Source organism: Apaloderma vittatum, unplaced genomic scaffold (genome assembly GCF_000703405.1).
Source record: "Apaloderma vittatum isolate BGI_N311 unplaced genomic scaffold, ASM70340v1 scaffold42569, whole genome shotgun sequence".
NCBI classification, from domain to species: Eukaryota; Metazoa; Chordata; class Aves; order Trogoniformes; family Trogonidae; genus Apaloderma; species Apaloderma vittatum.
The window spans coordinates 8,980-27,968 of record NW_009736603.1 but is presented as its reverse complement, the minus strand read 5'-3'; the positions used below and the strand labels follow the sequence as shown (position 1 = coordinate 27,968).

At 39.7% G+C, this 18,989-nt stretch overlaps 1 protein-coding gene across 1 annotated transcript; it reads right to left on the bottom strand.

Annotated features, from left to right (window-relative positions):
* Positions 1 to 500: 500 nt before the first annotated feature.
* GPSM2 (G-protein signaling modulator 2) lies at positions 501 to 17,723 on the bottom strand. The gene is made up of 14 exons (XM_009877025.1): positions 17,406 to 17,723; positions 11,088 to 11,309; positions 9,655 to 9,790; positions 9,050 to 9,192; positions 8,383 to 8,506; positions 7,988 to 8,103; positions 6,840 to 6,995; positions 6,000 to 6,108; positions 5,464 to 5,593; positions 4,893 to 4,963; positions 2,923 to 3,099; positions 1,988 to 2,150; positions 1,634 to 1,851; positions 501 to 665 (listed from the first exon to the last, which is right to left on the bottom strand). Exons 1-14 carry the CDS (start codon positions 17,465 to 17,467, stop codon positions 501 to 503), a joined length of 1,992 nt encoding a protein of 663 aa, XP_009875327.1. The 5' UTR covers positions 17,468 to 17,723.
* Positions 17,724 to 18,989: the final 1,266 nt, after the last annotated feature.

Here is an 18,989-nt window from a genome sequence, read left to right as displayed (position 1 = left end):
AATTTTAACTCGGATTTACTTTTTTTTACTAAAAGTTATTTCAGAAACACAATTCAGAGGGAACAAAGATACTAACTAATGAAGTTATTTCTGAAGTTTTTTTTAATTTTTAAAAAAAAGTATAAAAAGAAAACAGGACCTTTTTTTTTCAGAGAGGTACAAATCGGGGGAAAATAATTTTTCTTTAGAAAGAATATACAACTTTAGGTCTTGCAGTAGGTGGAGACAGTGGTAGAACCCAGATACCAACAATGAGAATACTTTGACAGGGAGAAAAAATTCCTTACTGTTCATCAACTAAAGGAGGTTTGGAGGGAGGTACCAATGCCCATACCAAGAGCAGCGGCAACTCTTAACGATGGGTCACGGAGGTGATGCTGCTGCTATTTATACAAAAAGTTACTGGAAAGGGGACACAACTCCTAACTGCAGTCTCCTTTCTCCAGCGAACAGAAATGATACTGACGCTGCTGCTGTGCAGTACATGCCCGGTTCTTTCTTCAGCTGGAATTTGGTCCCTTTATAGTTGAGGGTAAATGGACTCTTTGTTCATCCATTCTCTTTGCTTGTGAGCGTAAGATCAGGCTGAAAAAATCCTCATCTGGTACGGTTGGTCCTTTTGCAGATGGTGGAGGAGCACATCTTTGATCATCCAGTCTGGAACCCTACAGACAGACCAAGCAATAAAGCTGCAGATTTACAGGAATATGTATCATAAAATAAGTGACAAGTACAAGCAAAGAATTATGACAAGCTTTTGTTTTCAGATGTAAAGCTATTACAAGGATTTAATTTCTAAGTTTGAGTTCAAGTTAAACTTCTCAAATGAAATTATTGAGTGCAAGCATAGTTCAAATGATTCCGGCAAACCACCTGTCCACATGTATCTCTAAACAAAACCCTCAATTTAGTTCACCGTCATCCCTAAATTCTTGGCTTGACTCCAAGAAGGAAGCAGCCAAGCTGCTGTAACAGAACGTGGTATTTCACCAGGCTGATCAACACTTGGCATTGTAGACTTGGTTCCAGGTGCTACTTTCCCACCCATGCTAAGATACTTACTTATCTTCAGAGAACTCAGTGTGTGAATTTTGTATTTTTTTGATCCTTAGCAACTCATCAGGTAAAACACCACGTCTTCTAAATTAAATATTTTTGGTCTAACCAAATACCATGCTGGCATCGGGCACTTCCCTTGTTGCTTGTTACAAACTATCACTTAACCTCAACATGATTGGAATGATGATCACTATTCACCACTAAAACTTGGATACTGAATTCTTTCATTTGTTAAGCTGGGATTCTTCGTGTATCAGGTGCCAGATTTAACACTTTCTCTTAAAATCTTACATACTCCATTTAATAGCCTCGCTTGTTTTCCTTCACTTTTTCAGCATTTGTTACTTTAAATGGTTAATTATCATAGCAAAATTACTAGTGTGAATGGATAAACTGGGGGGAGGAAGCAAATCTTGTTCTTCTTTATCCACCAAATCAATTTGTATCTTAAAACACCCGATAAACAAGGTGGCTTACTCACTTGAAGAAACTAAATAGCAGGATGCACAAATCGAATCTCCAAAGATTCAGACTTTGACAAATTTTTGTAAAAAAAAAAAAACAACCAACTTACCTGGCATTTTATCAATATATCAAAGAAGTCATCGTCTAGTTCCCTGTTGCTGCTGGCCATGAGGTGACCCAGGACTGAGCGACTGTTGTGCTGGTTGAGTCGAAGCCCGGGGAGGTTGCTGAAGCTGGCGCGCTGGTCATCCAGCCGGCGGCTCTGTGAGCTGGCAAGGAGGTCTAGAAATTCGTCTGTGTGGGGCGAGACTACGGACGTCGAAAAGGCTGGAGAGGAGAAAGAAAACAAGTTAGCCTAGAAAAAAAGCTCCTTTCCATAGCAAGTCTTACACATAAATACGTTTTTAAAATAGGGTTTGGCAGGAACTAAAGTCAGATACGGATTTTACTTTTAAAAATTTACATTTTCTCATTGTTTTAGGTGGAGTAGAGGATGTTGCCACTGCAGCAGCTGAGATTCTGTTCTTCTCTTGGAAGTAGCATCTCTGATCATCCATCCTGTTACTCTGGAATCGACTCAGCAGATCAAAGAACCCTTCATCTGCCATCATCTCTCGGCTGTTTTTCTGAAGAGGAGAGAAGAGTTAGGGTTATTTTGAACTCAAGGAGTACCTAAAACCAAGACAACTGCATCGCAGTTTTATCCCAGTAATCTGTGTGATGTTTGCCTGTCTGAAAGCCATTAAAAAAAATTTAGTCATCCGGTTCTATAGAGAGAGATTTATCGTAACAAAAAATATGATATAGCACATTTTTGGAGGGTAAAATACATTAGAAATGTTTCATTCCCTGAAACAGAAACAGTGCTCCAGTCAGTACAGCTGGAGTTGCTGCTCCTCAGCCATGAATCCGTCAAAAACCCAAGTGACCAGGAGAGAACAAAACAAGAACAGCAGGGAACAGTTTCCATTGTCTCCTCGGGTCTATGGTCAAAAGCACTCATCGCTCACCTATACGAAATGGCTCCATGCTTTTATTTTTACCAGACTTGTGTCACAGAGTCCAATAACCTAAAAAAATATGATAAAAATATCTCCTACTGTCAGAATCAGAAAAACAAGATTCTTTGATGTTCGGAGAAGCAGGGTCTAGAAGAGATAGAAATAAAATACATGTGCAAGCCGAGCTCTAACTTTAGAAAATCCACCAGGAAAAGAGATGCTCCAGTAGCAGGTGAAGCTTAAAGCTGGCACCATCTATGAGGCAGCTGTAAAAGGGCCGACTGTGCATCACGTTTAAGTCAGGTGAAAGGAAAGGGGACACCTGCAGGAACGTGTTTTCTGTAGTTCTGACCAAAGATGAGTAAAGGCTGTGATCGCCACAGCTCGCCAAACCTACCCTCTGAGAGTTTGGAAGTCGATGATCAATAGAATTACTGGCGTCCTGCAAAACTTTGGAAGCGGTGCTGGTTTTGTACTTTTTGCCTTTTAGTCGATTTACAAAATGCAGTTTTGCTGAAGGTTTGGCAACCAGTGGTTTCTGTTTAGCAAGAATCTCACTGTTCCAGTTCTGAACCTAAGAAAACAAGTAGTCATGAAATTAAGCCTTCTCATTTTAATTATCTATACTGTTACCTCTTATTTGCTGCTGGTTTTCGTCCCCAAACTGAAGTAGCTTTTACATTATTTAGTTTACCCAATCATGAGGATTTTCCACCTGACACTCTTGTAATTGGTAAGAAGAAAAAAAAAAAAAAAAATTCCATAGTTTTACAAAGCATTTAAACAAACCAAACTCCTACCCAAATGCAGATACTCAACCAGCCTTCTATGAAGCCCTTGATAGACACAAAATTCTCAGTAAACATTGAAAAGGAAGAAAGAGGGAGAAGAATCCCGGCACAAGAGCAAACAACTAACCACCTCATTTCACTGAGGAACAGAGTGGATAGCTTCATCACCCTGACAGATTTTCCCTAAATTCTGTTCTAAACTAAACAGAATTATCCACAAAATTGACACAACTGACCAACTGTTTCAATAACTGAATAAACCACCATTTTTTTTGTAATTCATCACTGCCTACTCAAATGTATTGCCTTTCAGAGGCTTATTTAAGCTCAGCACACAGACTCCAACCCTGTACAATGAAGCCATAATGCCAGTATCATCAGTTGTTCTGTATATTAAAGACATTTATGGAATTCATTTTCAGAATTTACTAAATGAGGATCTTTAGGGGGGGAAAAAAAGCCCCTTATAGGAGCTAAGCTGCAATACTAGGTTAATGCTTTATTACAAAATCCACATGAAACATTTTAGTGTATTCAGGGCACAGACTTTTACAGGCTACATATTTTAAAAGGTATCACAGATAAACAGATTCAGAGAGTAAGAAAATAAAGCTGATACTGGCCAAAAGCATCGAGGTTCCCTGCAGAGGAATCACCCCAGACTAAACCCAGAATCTTTTTAAACTAGTACGCAAAGAGGCTCTTAAGCATGCGTGTTGACTTCAGCGCTACCAGCTGTCCAGATGTAAGCTTTGAGATTTAATTTCCTATTTGATGAATACTATAACAGGCTTTGCATCACTCCAAGAGAAGGGAGTCAGAAATCCCACCAGGGAAGGAAAAATGGCAAATTCGGTCTGCCGCCGGAGTGACTGATGTGGAACTGCCAGCCTGCCATTTAGGGGCAGACAGAATTCAGAGGAAATCTCCCCAAGATTGATATAAAGATTTTAATCGGGAGCTCTCAGATGCAATAGATGTCTCCGAGCTTGGGGGGAAGCTACTTCACCAATCTGTGACTCAGTTTTCAGCATTTCCTTAGTCACAATGGAACCCCTAATGGCTTGCAAGCTGGCTGAAATCCCGAAGTGGAAAACACAACATGTATTTTAAGCGCCTATAAAAAGACTGTAACCAAAGAAAACTTACTCAGAACAGCTGAGCCAAAGCTTAGGAATTTTACTCTGAGTCATTTCCATGCTGCACCCTCAAACCACTTTTAAGGAGAAGATGAATTAGTGTGATGCACACTACAGGACCCCATTCTTTCTTATTGTGAGGGGAATAAAGCAAGCTTTCCACCAGCTGTTAACAACCATTACAAATACATATAAGAGATGCTGACTGTTACCTACACAACAGAGGTGGTATTTGTTAGAATTGTTAGACCCGCTTTTACCTTACTTAAGATGAATTAAATTAAAAAGGGGATGCAGATGACACATGAGCATTCTGCTGACTTCTTTCGAAGCTGCTGAGCATAAAACTTCTGACTATACGAAACTATTGAAATTAAACCCTCTGAAACAGTTCCTTGCCATGTCACCAGTGGAACAGAAAGAAGGAAAGTGCCAACCTTTTCTGGTGTTAATTTCATAAGTTCCATGTTTTCCATACTGTGGCGGCGTCCTACTCTCGGTCTGGTACCTTCAAGACAGAATCAAATTCATCATTTTATCACTGAGATGTATGGTGTCACCTTCAAAGCTACTCATCTCGCATCCAAAGTACAGCACTTCTAACTTCCCAAACAGTGCACTGAAATGTATCAGCAGAGAAAGAACCAATGGTTAAAGCAGCCTTCAAAACCACACCGAGCTAAGTTGTGTAAGTTGCTTTCACGGGACACAGAGAAGAACCATGAATCTTTGAACAGAGGAACATCAAACAAACTGGACAAATGATCTGGCAGCAAATAGATAAATCTCTCATATTGAAAATAAAAAGGAAGGAATAACTGAAAACATGTGAAGAAACTATTCACAATGTAAATCCTACAGAAAGAAGGAGCTGAAGTGGTCCAGTACTGCAAAACCAACATTGTTTTCCCCAGCCAGCAAAAAAATCACCCCGCATACTCAACCAGCTGTAGCCAGAAAACAATGCCAAGAACAGATTCTTTCACTGTGAGAAAGTATTGCACGTACCACTGAAACTGTTCTTTACCACATGGCTTTCTGACATCATGGAAGTGTTTGTGCTGTAGCTGAATCCAAGAACCATCTGAAGATCCGAGAGGTTCAATCTGGCAGTGAGTTCCCCATTTCTATCTCCTACCTGCAGCCAAATGAAATAAACTGTTCTGTTGCTGTACCAAAGAATACACATATGTGAATATAAAGCAAACTTTGTCCCCTAGATTTCTGGGAGAAAAAAAAAGGCTGAAAAAGTTTTCCTGGATGGAAACAGAGAATCACCTTTTTAATGAAGTACGCAATAAGAAAAAGGTCCATAACAAAGCCTAAAACAGCCCCTGCTAGGCTATGCACTTGAATTCCACGCTGACATTGCTGGAGGTGGCAGGGAGTCACAGCTGAAATAATTTGTCATCAGCTCTCTCAGAAATCATTCCAAATCCATCCGTTATTCAAAAAATCACATGCATGTAAACACCACCATAAAACCAAGGCGTGAGTGAGGGCACGAACCAACAGCCACCATATGCAGAGCATGAAAATCATACCTCTCTTGAAATCTCCAAGTGCCTTTCTGCAAAATGTATAGCTTGGTCGTGATTTCCCAGAGCAGTGTATGCATTCCCTAAACTCCAGCACGCTCTTCCTTCACCAATTCTGCAAAAAAATAGCCAGTTTCAATTATACCTTTACTTGCTGAACACTAGGGGTCAGGTTCTCATAATACTGCTGTGTAAGATCTCTGTGCCCAGAAAAACAAATCATCAGAAAGCATTCCAACACCAACACACCAAGGGTTGTATTTAAAGGAGTGTGATCTGGGTATAACCATAAATATGAGCAAATGTAATAAAAACATTAATTTTTAGCCTTACAGCAAACATAGGTCACTGGGGTTTGCAAGCATGGAACATTTTATAACCTATACTGCCCTTTTTCTCAGATTGCATGCCTTAGTCTTCATATATTCTGCTAACTGAGAAGTGCATTTAAAAGCTGTGAAACATTTTAGTTGTTCCCAAAGTTATAGAAAAGGCCTGAGAAATCATGACTGTAAAATAATACAGTAGCAAGTAATGCTTATGCTCCTTTCCCCATCCCTTCCCACATTCTTAATTTGTGGAAAAGGAGGAGACGTATTCTTGCAAAGGTACGCAAACTTATTGCAATGAAGTCGTGAAAAACAGAGATCTGCCTTTCTTTTCCTTAATTTACAGAGCAGATGCTGACAGAAGAAAACAGAGACAGTCACTCATCAATTCCTCTTTCATCTCAGCCTCATTAGCTGCGATGTTTTCATAAGTAATTTCCCCCCCAATTCAGCTGTCATATATGGAATGCTGTGGTTTACTTGTCATACATACATTAAACAAGCTCTTAGGGCTTACTTATCATTTAATTCCTGAGCAATCACAAGGTGTTTCAAGTGATAATCAATTGCCTTCTCATAGTCTTGAAGCAAGGTGTACGTGTTCCCAAGGCTGTAGCAGGCCTGGGCTTCCACTGCTCTGTCTTTAAGCTGTCGGGCCAACTGTAACGTCCGCCTGAAACAGAGGGTACCCGTCACCTCAAAAATCACTGTAAGGAAGCTCTTAAAAGTGTACTTGCACAACTAAAAATCAATTATGCAAATTAAATTAATTGGGACACAAGGCTGGCAAATTAGCTGCTAATAAATTACTACCTTGTAAACTCTTAGATTTTAAGGGTCTTCCATTCCCCTCCACTGCAAGCTATTTCCATGCACCTTGGTAGAAAACAGACCGATCCCTCAAACAGCATCTTCTAATTTTAATTTACTGCTTCATCAATAATTTGCAGCGGTTTTCCTGACAGTATGCACTTGAAACAGTTTAGTACCAGCATTAGAATAAATATTCTGTATTCTCTATCAACATGAGCAAGACAGAGCTGTAATCACCAAGCCAACCTGCCCCTGCTGGGTTGAGCGCTATGAGGAATGTGCTCAGTATTGAGGCTTTTTTTCCCCTTTTCAAAAAGAATTCTGAAATCCACCCGAGATGCTAATAAAATCTACACTGTCTCCTTGCCGAGCTTTTATTCTCCCAAGGTACAGCAACTGCTTAGTGCTAGAGAGATCAAGAAAAAAGTCTTGATGGAAAACAGACTAAATCTTGTTGACGTGCACCACCTATCTCAGCGAGTGAGCGTTCCCAAGACAGCCCCCACCTCAGGTGTATTCAGGTTACTCAGATCATTCCAGGACTTGCTAAGAGCCAAGACAGTAATGCTTGGTTCTAGAATAAAGTAGAGTAAATGCCAATCACCTGAAAGATGTCTACAGACCAAAGAAGAATCTATTCAAAGTAACAAACCAAAACTATAATGCTGCCCCTCTCTTGAAAGAACCCAAATGGTTAAACAGCCAGGCAAAAATGTCATTATTGCTAAACCAATGGCAGCTCTTTTCCAAGTGTATTTTGAAGAGGTTCTACGATGAGCTAAAGCACCGCGCACAGCAGAACCAAGCTACACAATAAGAGGTATCGATTATATTTATAAGCACTCAACTAACTTGTAGTATTCAGAAGCGGTTTCAAATTCAGCCAGGAATATGTAGGCGTTTCCGAGATTGCTGTACGCTCTTCTTTCTGCTGATCTATCCCCAAATTCTTTTGCAATGAGTAGGCGCTTAAAAATGCAAAATATTTGTGTTAGTTACTAAGTTTTGTACTTTGTAACATACGTCTGCACGCAGAAAGGCACGCGCGTAGTTTTTCCGCTGTGCGTCTCTGTTCTTTAGGCCAACCACACTTGAGAAGAACAGCCAAGCTTGAAGCTGGGCCAGTAAGATTTACAGCTTGCGTTAAAAATCTTGCAACAAGACCCAACACCATACACGTACTTAAGATCAGGAGCAACCAGTGGTCCTTTGCTACAACGGAATTCCTTACCAGCACATGGTTGTACCTGTTCATGGGCTAAAACTGCGCTCCTGAAGTTGCCCAGAAGATAGTGTGTGTTTCCCAGATTTCCGAAGGCACGTCCTTGTGCTGCTCTGTCACCCAGCTCTGTTACTATTGTCAGATTTTCCCTGTTTTGGGGGAAGTGAGAAGGGAAGAACAGTGACTTCAAAGAGGTGGGTTTTTTTTCCTCACAGTCATTTAAATGATTTTTTTAAACAAAGCTCTCCATAAAGGAAAAGGTAGAGGTATTTCACATTGACCTCTTTTAATGGCCTTTAAGCAACCATAAATCTTTCACTGAGTTAGGAAACATTTCCCGTGAGATACCGAACTTAACTGGATTCCTACTCAAGCCAGCGTGCTCGCTTCTCATTACAGAGCTATATTATATACAAGTATACCCAGGTTCTATTGTCTCAGTCTCATTTGAAGAATGCTACTGGACTGTAACATAAGGGAAGGATTTATCAGTTAATAAGAGGTACACTAGAAACGAGGGCGTAACACAAAAAGAGTGCGCTCTCCAGTTTAAAAGGGGAAAAAAAAAAAAATCCTGAGTTCTGAATAGAAGCGTGCCACAGCTTAGGTTGTGACACCACAGATCTCCCAATATTCTGATGAACTAGGTAACTATAGCCTCTCAATCCTCAACATTTAAAGTTACTACTTACTCATAATAATTTGCAGCTTTTTGCAAAGCATTTTTCACATCATCCGGAAGTTCCCCGGGATCATGAGTCCCAGCACTAGCTACATTTTTCCCTTTTGAGTGATAGACATTTCCCAGATTATATAGCGCTCTTGCTTCTCCGACCTAAAGCAAAGGTAAAATAAGGCATCATAATTTTATGTTTCCAAGTCTTGCGTCACAACAACTATTAGTTGAACGGGAAAAGAGTTTGTTAACTAGTTGTCCACACATGTTCTGCCTATTCTGAACACATTCCTGTCGCCCACCTTACACCCAGTCATATCCCTCAGGCAAACTGCTTTGCATGCTACTTCCTTCTGAGGTGCACGATACATAATAATTCTTGAGGACAGTTAGCATTAAAAATTAAATTTAAAAAAAAACGATCTCCACAAAACAATCTGGATCTGTAGGCTTCTAGGTACAAACAACTCTCTCTTAACTGACAGATTCTTGCTGTCTAGAAGAAATAATTAGATATTCAGTATTTACTTCCCTCTGAAAGGTGGCACACTCATTATCAGTACAACAGGGCTCAGTAATATGTATTAGCACTTTCCTGCCAGAGTGCTAAGCAATTCTTACCTTATCGTTAAGCTCTCTGGAAATATCCAGATGTCTCTGACAACAAACAATGGCTTCTTCAAAATTCCCAAGTACCTTTAAGGTGTTGCCCAGATTCCCACTGGCTTTAGCTTCTCCCAGGAGATCTCCGATCGTCCTAAAATTGCAGAAATAAAGCACCCAGTAAAGAGTCTATAATTTGAAACCAAACAGATGATCTACATATAGTAGACACAAGAGTTTATGAAGAGAGATTCAAAACACGTAAATGCATTTGTATTGAGTTCATTTTGTATCTAAAACGCACTCACACTGCATTGTTCAACCTGTGCTTACAGGCTGGTGGTGTTTGTGCAACTAGTAGTCGTGGTACTGATCCTCTACTTGGCATGAAAACAAAAATCACTTCTTTTAAAGAGAGAATAAAGAGAAAACCCTTAATGGTTATGAAAGATTAGATTTTAATGATTAGAAATTATATATGATTAGAATTAGATTAGAATTATTAGAGTGATTAGAATTAGATATTAGATTATTAGAATTAGATATGATTAGAATTAGATTAGAATTATTAGAATTAAATATTAGCTTGTTAGAATTAGATATTACATAGTAGATTAGAATTATTATAATTTGATATTAGATTAGAATTAGAAATTATTATATTTTAGTCATTATGAAGATTAGATCTTAATGATTAGAAAGACAGTCCTAGCATTAGAAAGGGAGGTTTAACCGCTTCTGCCTTTTACTTGACTATCATAGTCTTGTAGTATTTACAAGACATACTCGTCTCCCAGAACGCTCAGAGATAAATACTACATTTCTAGACTAAATGGGACTAAGGCAAAAGACAAACAACTCAGACTGTGATACCGGAGGAATAACACAACAGAACAAGTTCCCACAAGGCTACAGTACTTGAGCAGGTTATGGCAGCGGGAAGAATAGATTTGTGCCTAAATTGAGGATAAGTACATTAGGTGCCCGTGTCTTTTATTGGATCTATACCAAATCATTCAGTCAGATGCATAAATAGTGTGTGAAATGCAGAGTTTTTAGATTTCATGACATTAAGAGTTTTACACAGAGAAATCTGAGTGAGTTCTGTCTAGTGAACAAGAGAGCCAGCTTAATGTTCTAGAGAACCAGAAAGACTGAGTTGTAGAAAGAGGCAAGGGTAAAGAAAGGGTGGATTTAAAGAAGCCACTTAATTACCCACAAAGTTGATGAGGCCTCAGTGAGCCCTAGGATTAGGGCGCTAGAGTGCGTATTAGCTCCCAGGTTACAGAGCAATCAAGTCACCTGCCAGAGCCCCTTGTCCCTCTGCCACCACCGCTCCCACTCGTTAGCCAGTATTAACAGGGTTTGGTAGGAAAAGGAAGAGTCAACTGCCCCTCTCTACAGGAACGGGCTCTAACAGAGAAAATGGGTAAAGACAGACGCAGGGTTACCTTGCAAGAGTTAAATCATGGTGATGGTATTCCAAGGCCTTTGCATACTCATGCAGGTAGAAATAGGCATTGCCCAGCTGGCTGTAAATAGCACTGAGCGTTTTTAAATCTTCCGTTCCGACCTGAACAGCCGCTTCAAAGAAAGAGACGCCGGCTCGGCAATCTCCTGCTTTACACAGGCGCTCACCCTCCAGAGCCAGCTCCAGGCAGGAAGCCTCCATTCTGCACAATTAAGTAAAAAGAGAAACGGTCACTCTACACGTAGTGCTTTGTCCAATAACCTGAGTGCTGAGGAGCTTCTTTTTCTGAGAATGTCTCTGCTTTTTTAGGACAGGGGGTCAGCACCACAGGACGTTCCTTAGTACAGAAACTACTGGTGAAACGGCAACTGCGACTTCACCAGCCATGAGTGAACAGAACATCAGAACAAACAGCTTGCAACACTTTTCTTTCTTTCTTTCTTTTGAAGTCTCAGGGAGGAAATCCAAACGCTGCTCTGTATTTATAGCACTCATAGGAGTGCTCCAAAACCCACAGATTTTTCACCATGTAGCTAATTCCAGAACAGCGACCTAAAAATCAAGCCATTCCTGGCAAACAGTGGTTTTTGAAAAAGACAAGCACTTTTATTTTTAGCCTGATGTCACAGTTACCTGCAAAATGTCTTATGGGGAAGAAATATTAAAATGCAAATATTCCTGTGTATCAAAGACCATGATTTTTTCCCCAAATCATTTCCTATGTAATTCAAATCTCCTTGGCACTTTGTCGATTTCTATACTGGCACTGCCATGAAAATTCTCAAGAGTGTAAAGAAAAAAGATCAAGAGTGAATTAACAACACATATGGCAATTCCAGTTACTTAATTGAGATGTATCATTCCAGAAACCACAGGAATACTTTTTTTTATGATTATGAGCAAAAAATTATGCAAGCGTACAGGTACAAAATAGTGCAAGCAGTAGATACTTATTAATTAATTTATAGTAGAATTTGCACAACATTACATTCTGAGCGACGAACAAAGAAGCTGTTAGAGAAGTGCAGCTGCCAGAAAACATTTCCATGTATTTTTCCTACCGTGAATCCAGTTGTACAAACCGTAACATTTCAGTAAGTGTTAACGATTATATACAAACATTTCCTACGTTCCAATTGCAAGATGCAAAAGAGGTAAGGGAGGAGGAAGATGATTTTCAGGGCATTTTTAAGACATACGCATTTTAAAACGCTTGCAATAACATCATCAGTTATTTTTAAAAGATTTTTCAAAAAAGAAAACTCAGTGCGAAACCTTCTGTCAGTGAATAAAAAGCGTGTGCTAATATTGCCAAAAAGCAGACATCAACTTCGTAAACTTGCATGTTCTTTTGATTTTTGTTTCAAGATGGATTACGCAGTAAATAGAAGGGCTTTCTCTCCAAAAGAGAACCTTTTATGTGATTAAAGACCTCTTCCTCTTTACTCATGATTTGATATTTACCTAGTTCTAAGAAACCATTTAGAATTCTATTCCTAAAACCACTTCCCTTCGTATGCACAACCAGGAACAGCAACAACCAAGTGTTTGTTGCTCCAGAAGTTATTCTGATGGCAGCACTGGAAGACAGCTGCTTTGACAACATACAGCGATGAATTATTTAACATAATTGCAAGGTTTACATTTCTTACTTTTTCAAAATCAGGAATAAATACGTTACACAACACTCCAATCTGAGCAAAAAGGAAATATTTTTGAAAAATCCACTGACTTTCAAGAGAACTGGAAGAATTCAGATCATAAGTAGAATAACTACCAACACAAAAGAGTACCGTACCTGCTGGTCTTCGACATTCCACAATTTAAGCACAACGAGAGGACAGACATATTGAACTTTTGCAATTAAACCCACTGTATTCTTGGCAGTTGGTAAAGATGCGGGCAGCAAATGATTAAGTCGGGCATGAAATGCTTCCCAGGCCCAACTTCTCAGGTTGGATATCCATAACACAAGTAGAATTTTTAGGTTTGAAAACTCTTCTCAGAGAAGCTAAAGCATTCCTATTTGCCAGAACACACAACCTGCTTTTTATTACATCGTGCACGTGGTGAATGTAAGGCAGAAAAAGGCAGAAATGATTAAGTACAGTTAAGTACAGGCAGAAATGACTACACCATCAGCAACTGAAGGTTTAAGTCTTAAAACACGACACTGGGTAATCTTAATCCTATCCAAAGAGGTTCTCTCCGGGCACCTCATGTTAACTGACATGCCCAATTAAAGTGACGGCGAGAAAAGCTGGTGCTCTTGAGTGTGAAAATTCAGACTGTTACACAATGACATTCATTTCTTTAGATTTTTAGCTTGGATGGCTAAGAAGGGTGGGGCGTTCAGCAAAATATGTATGTGACACACTTACAGCCAAACGCTCTAAGAACTCTCGTTAAAAAATTCATGGTTTGATTTGCAACTGTGATGCATCAGCCGCCTACTATCTGATGGAAAAAAAAAGAAAGGATAATCGGGCAAAGATAACGCCAGAGAATGCTGTGGAGCAGCACTCATTTTCCTGATGTACTGCGGTCAATTAATTTCACACTATGCCCAAGACTAACAAATGCCAAGGCAGCATTACCACTGAAACTTGAAACACGAGCCTCTGACTTTGCAACTCGCACTTAATAAAACTGTTAAAGATATGGAATTTTTCACACAGAACTATGAAACTAAAGGCTTATACTCAGGCTGATGAAAATCAGTTGTTGTCATAGAGTGTTTCGATTCAACTAGAATTACAGGAAGTAAATGAGAATGGGAATTAGAAACTGAGTGAAAAAGAAACCAAAATTGAATATCTCTCTTGAATGCAACTCTAGAAAAGTTGTGTTAACAGGCTGCTAGAATTTTTACAGCAAATTAAAGCTATAATTCCATTTGGATTTGTTTTCACTGAGCTTCTACAATTTCAAAATCTAAATAATCTATAAAAAAAAAAACAGACAAAATGAAATATTTATTTCTACAGTTGCCTGTATAAAATATTAATATTTTATTCCCATTACACAGAGCTATGAAATCATTCAGTTGTTTTAAAAGTTTGCTATGCTTATTCATCAAGTACTAAAATAGGACTCAGAAGAGGTCTGGGTTTGGTTTGTGGGTTTTTTCCCTCCATTGCTCAAAGGACTATTATGAAAAGTAACAGAATTATTATTTTATTTTTATTTATAACGATTTACATAGGTGTTCTCCAGTCAAAAAACATCACCGCTTAGGAGTGTTTTAACTGTCACTACTAATGGTTAAATAGCATGTCGGCAGACTAGACGGGGCTAGGTTATCAATGTTTTAGAAAGTCATTAAATAGTTACAAGGAGAATATGAAATTACTTTCGCTGTTCCCAGGGCTGAACTGAATTACTTATTTATTCAACACCCAGTGGCTAAACAAAAGGCGCATTGAACCTGCAGAGGCGAGAAGAGAACAAGGCCCATTCATCTGTGTACTTCTAATGAAAGTCTGCTCCTACCAAACAGGATAATGTTCTTCCAGATATTACTGTGGAAATACTCATACAGGGCTTCACTTTGTTATTCTGCTTAGAGCTGCCTGGACCTGCTCTCTGAAAGGCTGGCACCTCCTGAATAATTTCTCATTTGTAAAACTACCTCATCCTTATCTGTCTCTCTATGCTTTTCATCTTGTCTGGCTGGATCCTTTGTTCCTTTCCTTTCCTTTTTTTTTTTTTTTTAACCCCCCCTTTGCCTTGCTCTTCTCTGACCTTCTTCACATTCTCTTTTGAACCTCTTACTTACAGGAATATAAACTCTATGCATATGCCTCTGCCCTAGCCTCCCTGTTTTCTTCTCCTGTTTTGGAGTCTGCCGTCCTTCAGCTGCTCTCATCTTACAATGAAGAACAGAAAACTGATAGAGCAATAAGGCCATAGAAAGCAGCACGATGGCTAATTGATTACTACAATCTAAACACAATTAATTTAGTTTTACTCCATTCGATTCTTCCTAAGAGGATTTTTTGCTATTGAGGGGGAATGAGGCTCCCATGCAATGGAACACGTCCAAACATGTAACCTATCTAGACACAAAAAAACCCCACAACTGTTCTATCTGACTCAGATACACAGAACTATTAAAGCCACAGCATTCTATAATAACAGCCACATACTATTCCTTATTCCTGCCCTTCTTGGTTTCTCTACATAGTGCAGAAGCACACCACAGAGCTTTCCACCAGCGTGAGCATTTTTATAGCAGCTGAAGTGATACTGGTCAGCTACAGCAGGGAGAAAGAAACAGCTTTCAGTGTAAGAAACAGACCTGGAGCAAAGCCTTTGCTTAGGAGCAGGCCACCAGCTCCTTTTTAAGTCTGTTCTGCTGGAATACCAGTGGGAAGGAAAAAGCCGTCTGAGAGCCAAATGAGCCTGGGACAATACTTTGTAGGTAAAAAAACAGAACAAAACCCCTGATAAATAACACCATCACATTCCGCAATTTATGACCTAATCTTTCCCGCCTTAAATTTTAAGCTCCAATCGAATAAAATCTTTCCAAATTACAGCTATTACATTAAACCATCATAAAACTCCAATATGCTGAATTAATCCGCAGTTTCTCTGGTTAGCTCAGTGGTTTGAGCGTGGTGCTGGCAACAAGGACCAACACCGAGGTCGCGGGTTTGATTCCTGCTCGGTCCCCATGTGTTGCCAGGTCTAGTCGAGAGGTGGCGTCCCTGCCCAAAACAGGGAGGTTGGACTAGATGATCTCTAAGGTCCCTTCCAGCCTATGCCATTCTATGATTCTATGATTCTGTAAGTTCTAGAAAAGTTTAATATTTTATAGAATTTTAAAGGACTATGCCTTGCTGGTTTTTAAACATTCATCAGATTGCAGTTCTTATTGATTAACGGCCTTATTAAACCTTTCTGTATCAGTCAAGACTGTACTGAAATACAGCACAGAGCAGTTGGCCATTTTGCCCTGATGGCATTTGCCAATCTTTTAAAGTTATTTTTGGCTTGCCAATTTAAACCAGACGACTGATCGCGCCGCCCTCTTCATCTGTTAAGTTCTAGAGCAAGTACCCTGAACAGCTTCTGCTTTTATTATCAAGTGAGCAAGGATCTTGCAGAGTTGTCTGGGGAGGACCAAGAGCATGAGCAGCAGTGTGGGTCACAGGAGTGCGCTGGGAGTTCAATTCATTCAAGAAAGACTTAGCACAGAAGAAATACACTCACACATTTAGAGATTGTTGCTGCCAAACCACCATATAAAGATCTTATATCAAGACAGCAGAGAGAAAACGACAGTTTATTTGCTAAGTTTTTCCTTAGCGTCCATGAAAAAGCTCCTTCTGCTAACTGCCCTGCCGACCAGAACCTTCACGGTTCTTCCATGAAATGGAAGAGAAGAGCAATCTAAGAGCAATCAAACACTGGCAGAATGTTTTCAGAATTATTTTAAACCGTAGCACGTGCTGTTTGACAAATAAGGGTGGCGCTTTCTTCCTATTAGCTAGCAAGGAAAAGGCCTCCAAAAGTAAGGTTAGTGGGCGGAGGGAGCACACGTCAAGAATCACGTTTTTTATTTGTTTTTAAACAATCATTCCGATGTTGTAGTGTCCCTTCCAACTGAACGTGCTGCAAGATTTACCCTTCCAAACACCAGCCACCCAAACAGCATGCCCTGCACAATGCCTCTGTTGTTTGGGTTCATTAGAGCGAGTCCACAACGCTAACATAGCGTCCCATGTCTGTAAAGGGGATTCCAGAAGAAAATTGTTAAAAGCTCTCAGAAGGGGAATCACCTATCCTCTGGACTGCAATAACAGTACTTTTTTTTTTTAGTCTAAGGTATTAAAGCAGTTTCTATCAATTGATCAATTTTTTTTTAAGCAAGGAAAACACTGCTCTATGTGACAGTGCACTTAAAAATTCTTCATTCGTAGAAGCAATAATAAAGTACAGAGAAACTAGCAAAGCTCAACAATTTGCAAATGCAGCCCAAAAGCTAAAAGAAGAGAGAACAGGTATTACTTCATATCATTGTATTAGAAATACAAAGAAATACTGACAGTCATCTACCATTCTGCAACAGCACTCAGTTCCAACACTACACAGTGATGTAACTATACTAATATTATCTCCTATATCAACAGAAAGTGAATTTTCATAGTTCAAAAATTGAGAAAAGCAAAGATGTTATTTTGGCTTTCAGTTTCAATAAGACTTCTAACAAATATTAATAAAAAAAAAACCAAGTTGCAGCAGTTTTATTCACAGTACTTATTTATCCATACTAAAATTAATACAGTCTTACCTGTATCGCACATGAAAGGAATGATCTTCACGCATTCTTATTAAAACATTACTCCTCTCCATTGAGTTGCATTATCAGTAGAGAAAATGGTATTGTTCTGCAGTAGGGTAAGTACTTTCCTACGGAGAACTCTTGTCAGAATACCATTCCAGTTAGTAAATTAATAAGTTGGAGTTAAGAGATCCTAAGCTCCTGTTGAAAAACTCTTCTTTATCACTAAGGTAAGGAGGTCACTGTTAGACACATTATAAACCTTCAGAAACGTGTTCAAGTTCTTTCATCTGTGGCCCTTTAAGCTCCGTTCAGCTGCGTTTCTGCAAAGGGAACACAAGATGCTTGGCTTGAAGTCTCGTTATAGCACATAACCATTTGCAGCTGATGTAAAAGCATAACACTACTCCCACCAAGCAGGAAGCGTCAATCAAAAAGCCAGAGCCAAAACCTTCTACGTGCATATGGCAATTCCCGTAGGCAAGCGAGGAAGTCCAGAAGGTTTAATGCAAACCAACACTCTCTTTCTGTTGGAAGTGTTGAGTAATTTACCCGTGTTAGTGTTCTTTGGCCTCGTGAAGTTCCATGCCACAAGCCCAAAGGATGAAAGCTACTGAATGAAAGGCAGGATATAAAACAGAACACACGTAAACAGGACTGCTGAAGCCCTGACAGCGAGCTCAAGTCTCACCGTAGTCAGAACCGGCAGGCACAATCCATCTGGAAATCATTGACTCTGGAGAGCATCCTACCAGGAATATTACAAGCACAGAAGCCAGCAGAGGTTTAAGCTATGATTACCCTGGCCCTTCCCCGCTCCTAAACGAAAAGGGGAGAGGTGTGTGGGCTTGGAGTTTTGGGGTTGGTTTTATTCCACACTGGCTTCACACCTGAAAATGCCGCAGCATTGTCATATGGGCTTCAAGCTCTGCTTCAAAGGGATTGCAGCAGCCAGCACTGGGACATTAAGATGTGTTTAGGCTGCCAGGAAAAAGATTAACAGAAAAGAAACTGAGTATTCAAAAGTTTACCCACTGATATGCATATTTTTAGTAGAGAAGTTGACATATTTATTGCTCAGTACTAACATTACCTTCCCCTGCAAGTAAACATCTAGTTGTGCAATTCACAAATGCATATTTCATCAAGGGACTGCAGAGATGTCAAAAGCCAAGAAGAACAGAGCTCAGATTTAAAGCTGTCACCAGCAGAAAATGCAACCCCCTCTATTTTTAATTGTCAGTGTAGGCCATGCCTTTTCCTCTCATTAGTTCTATCAAGTACCAGCTGTAAAGGTTTCACATTTCTCATCATACTCTACTTGACAGCAGCCCTCAGGCAGACCACTCACATTCCTCTGGTCAAGCAACTATCGTGCCTTTCCACACTCGCCATTAGAATTATTTGGCATCAGCAAGAGGGTGCGGGTATATTTTTTGCAATTACGGGGTGTGACACATCCAGTTTACAATACCATTGCAACCCACATCCCGGGAAGACCGTGCTATGGGTATTTGCTCTCCAGAAGTTTGTGCAAAGGTCAAATCAGACAAGTCCTACAAGCAGGTAGCTGGAAGTCACCCAGTCTACAGG

Coding starts and splice junctions, on each gene's coding strand:
- GPSM2 (XM_009877025.1), bottom strand. CDS start 17,467: ATGGAGAGGAGTAATGTTTTAATAAGAATGCGTGAAGATCATTCCTTT. Junction 9,791..11,087: donor CATGATTTAACTCTTGCAAG/GTAACCCTGCGT, acceptor CTGCAATTTTAG/GACGATCGGAGATCTCCTGG. Junction 666..1,633: donor ATATATTGATAAAATGCCAG/GTAAGTTGGTTG, acceptor GTCTGTCTGTAG/GGTTCCAGACTGGATGATCA.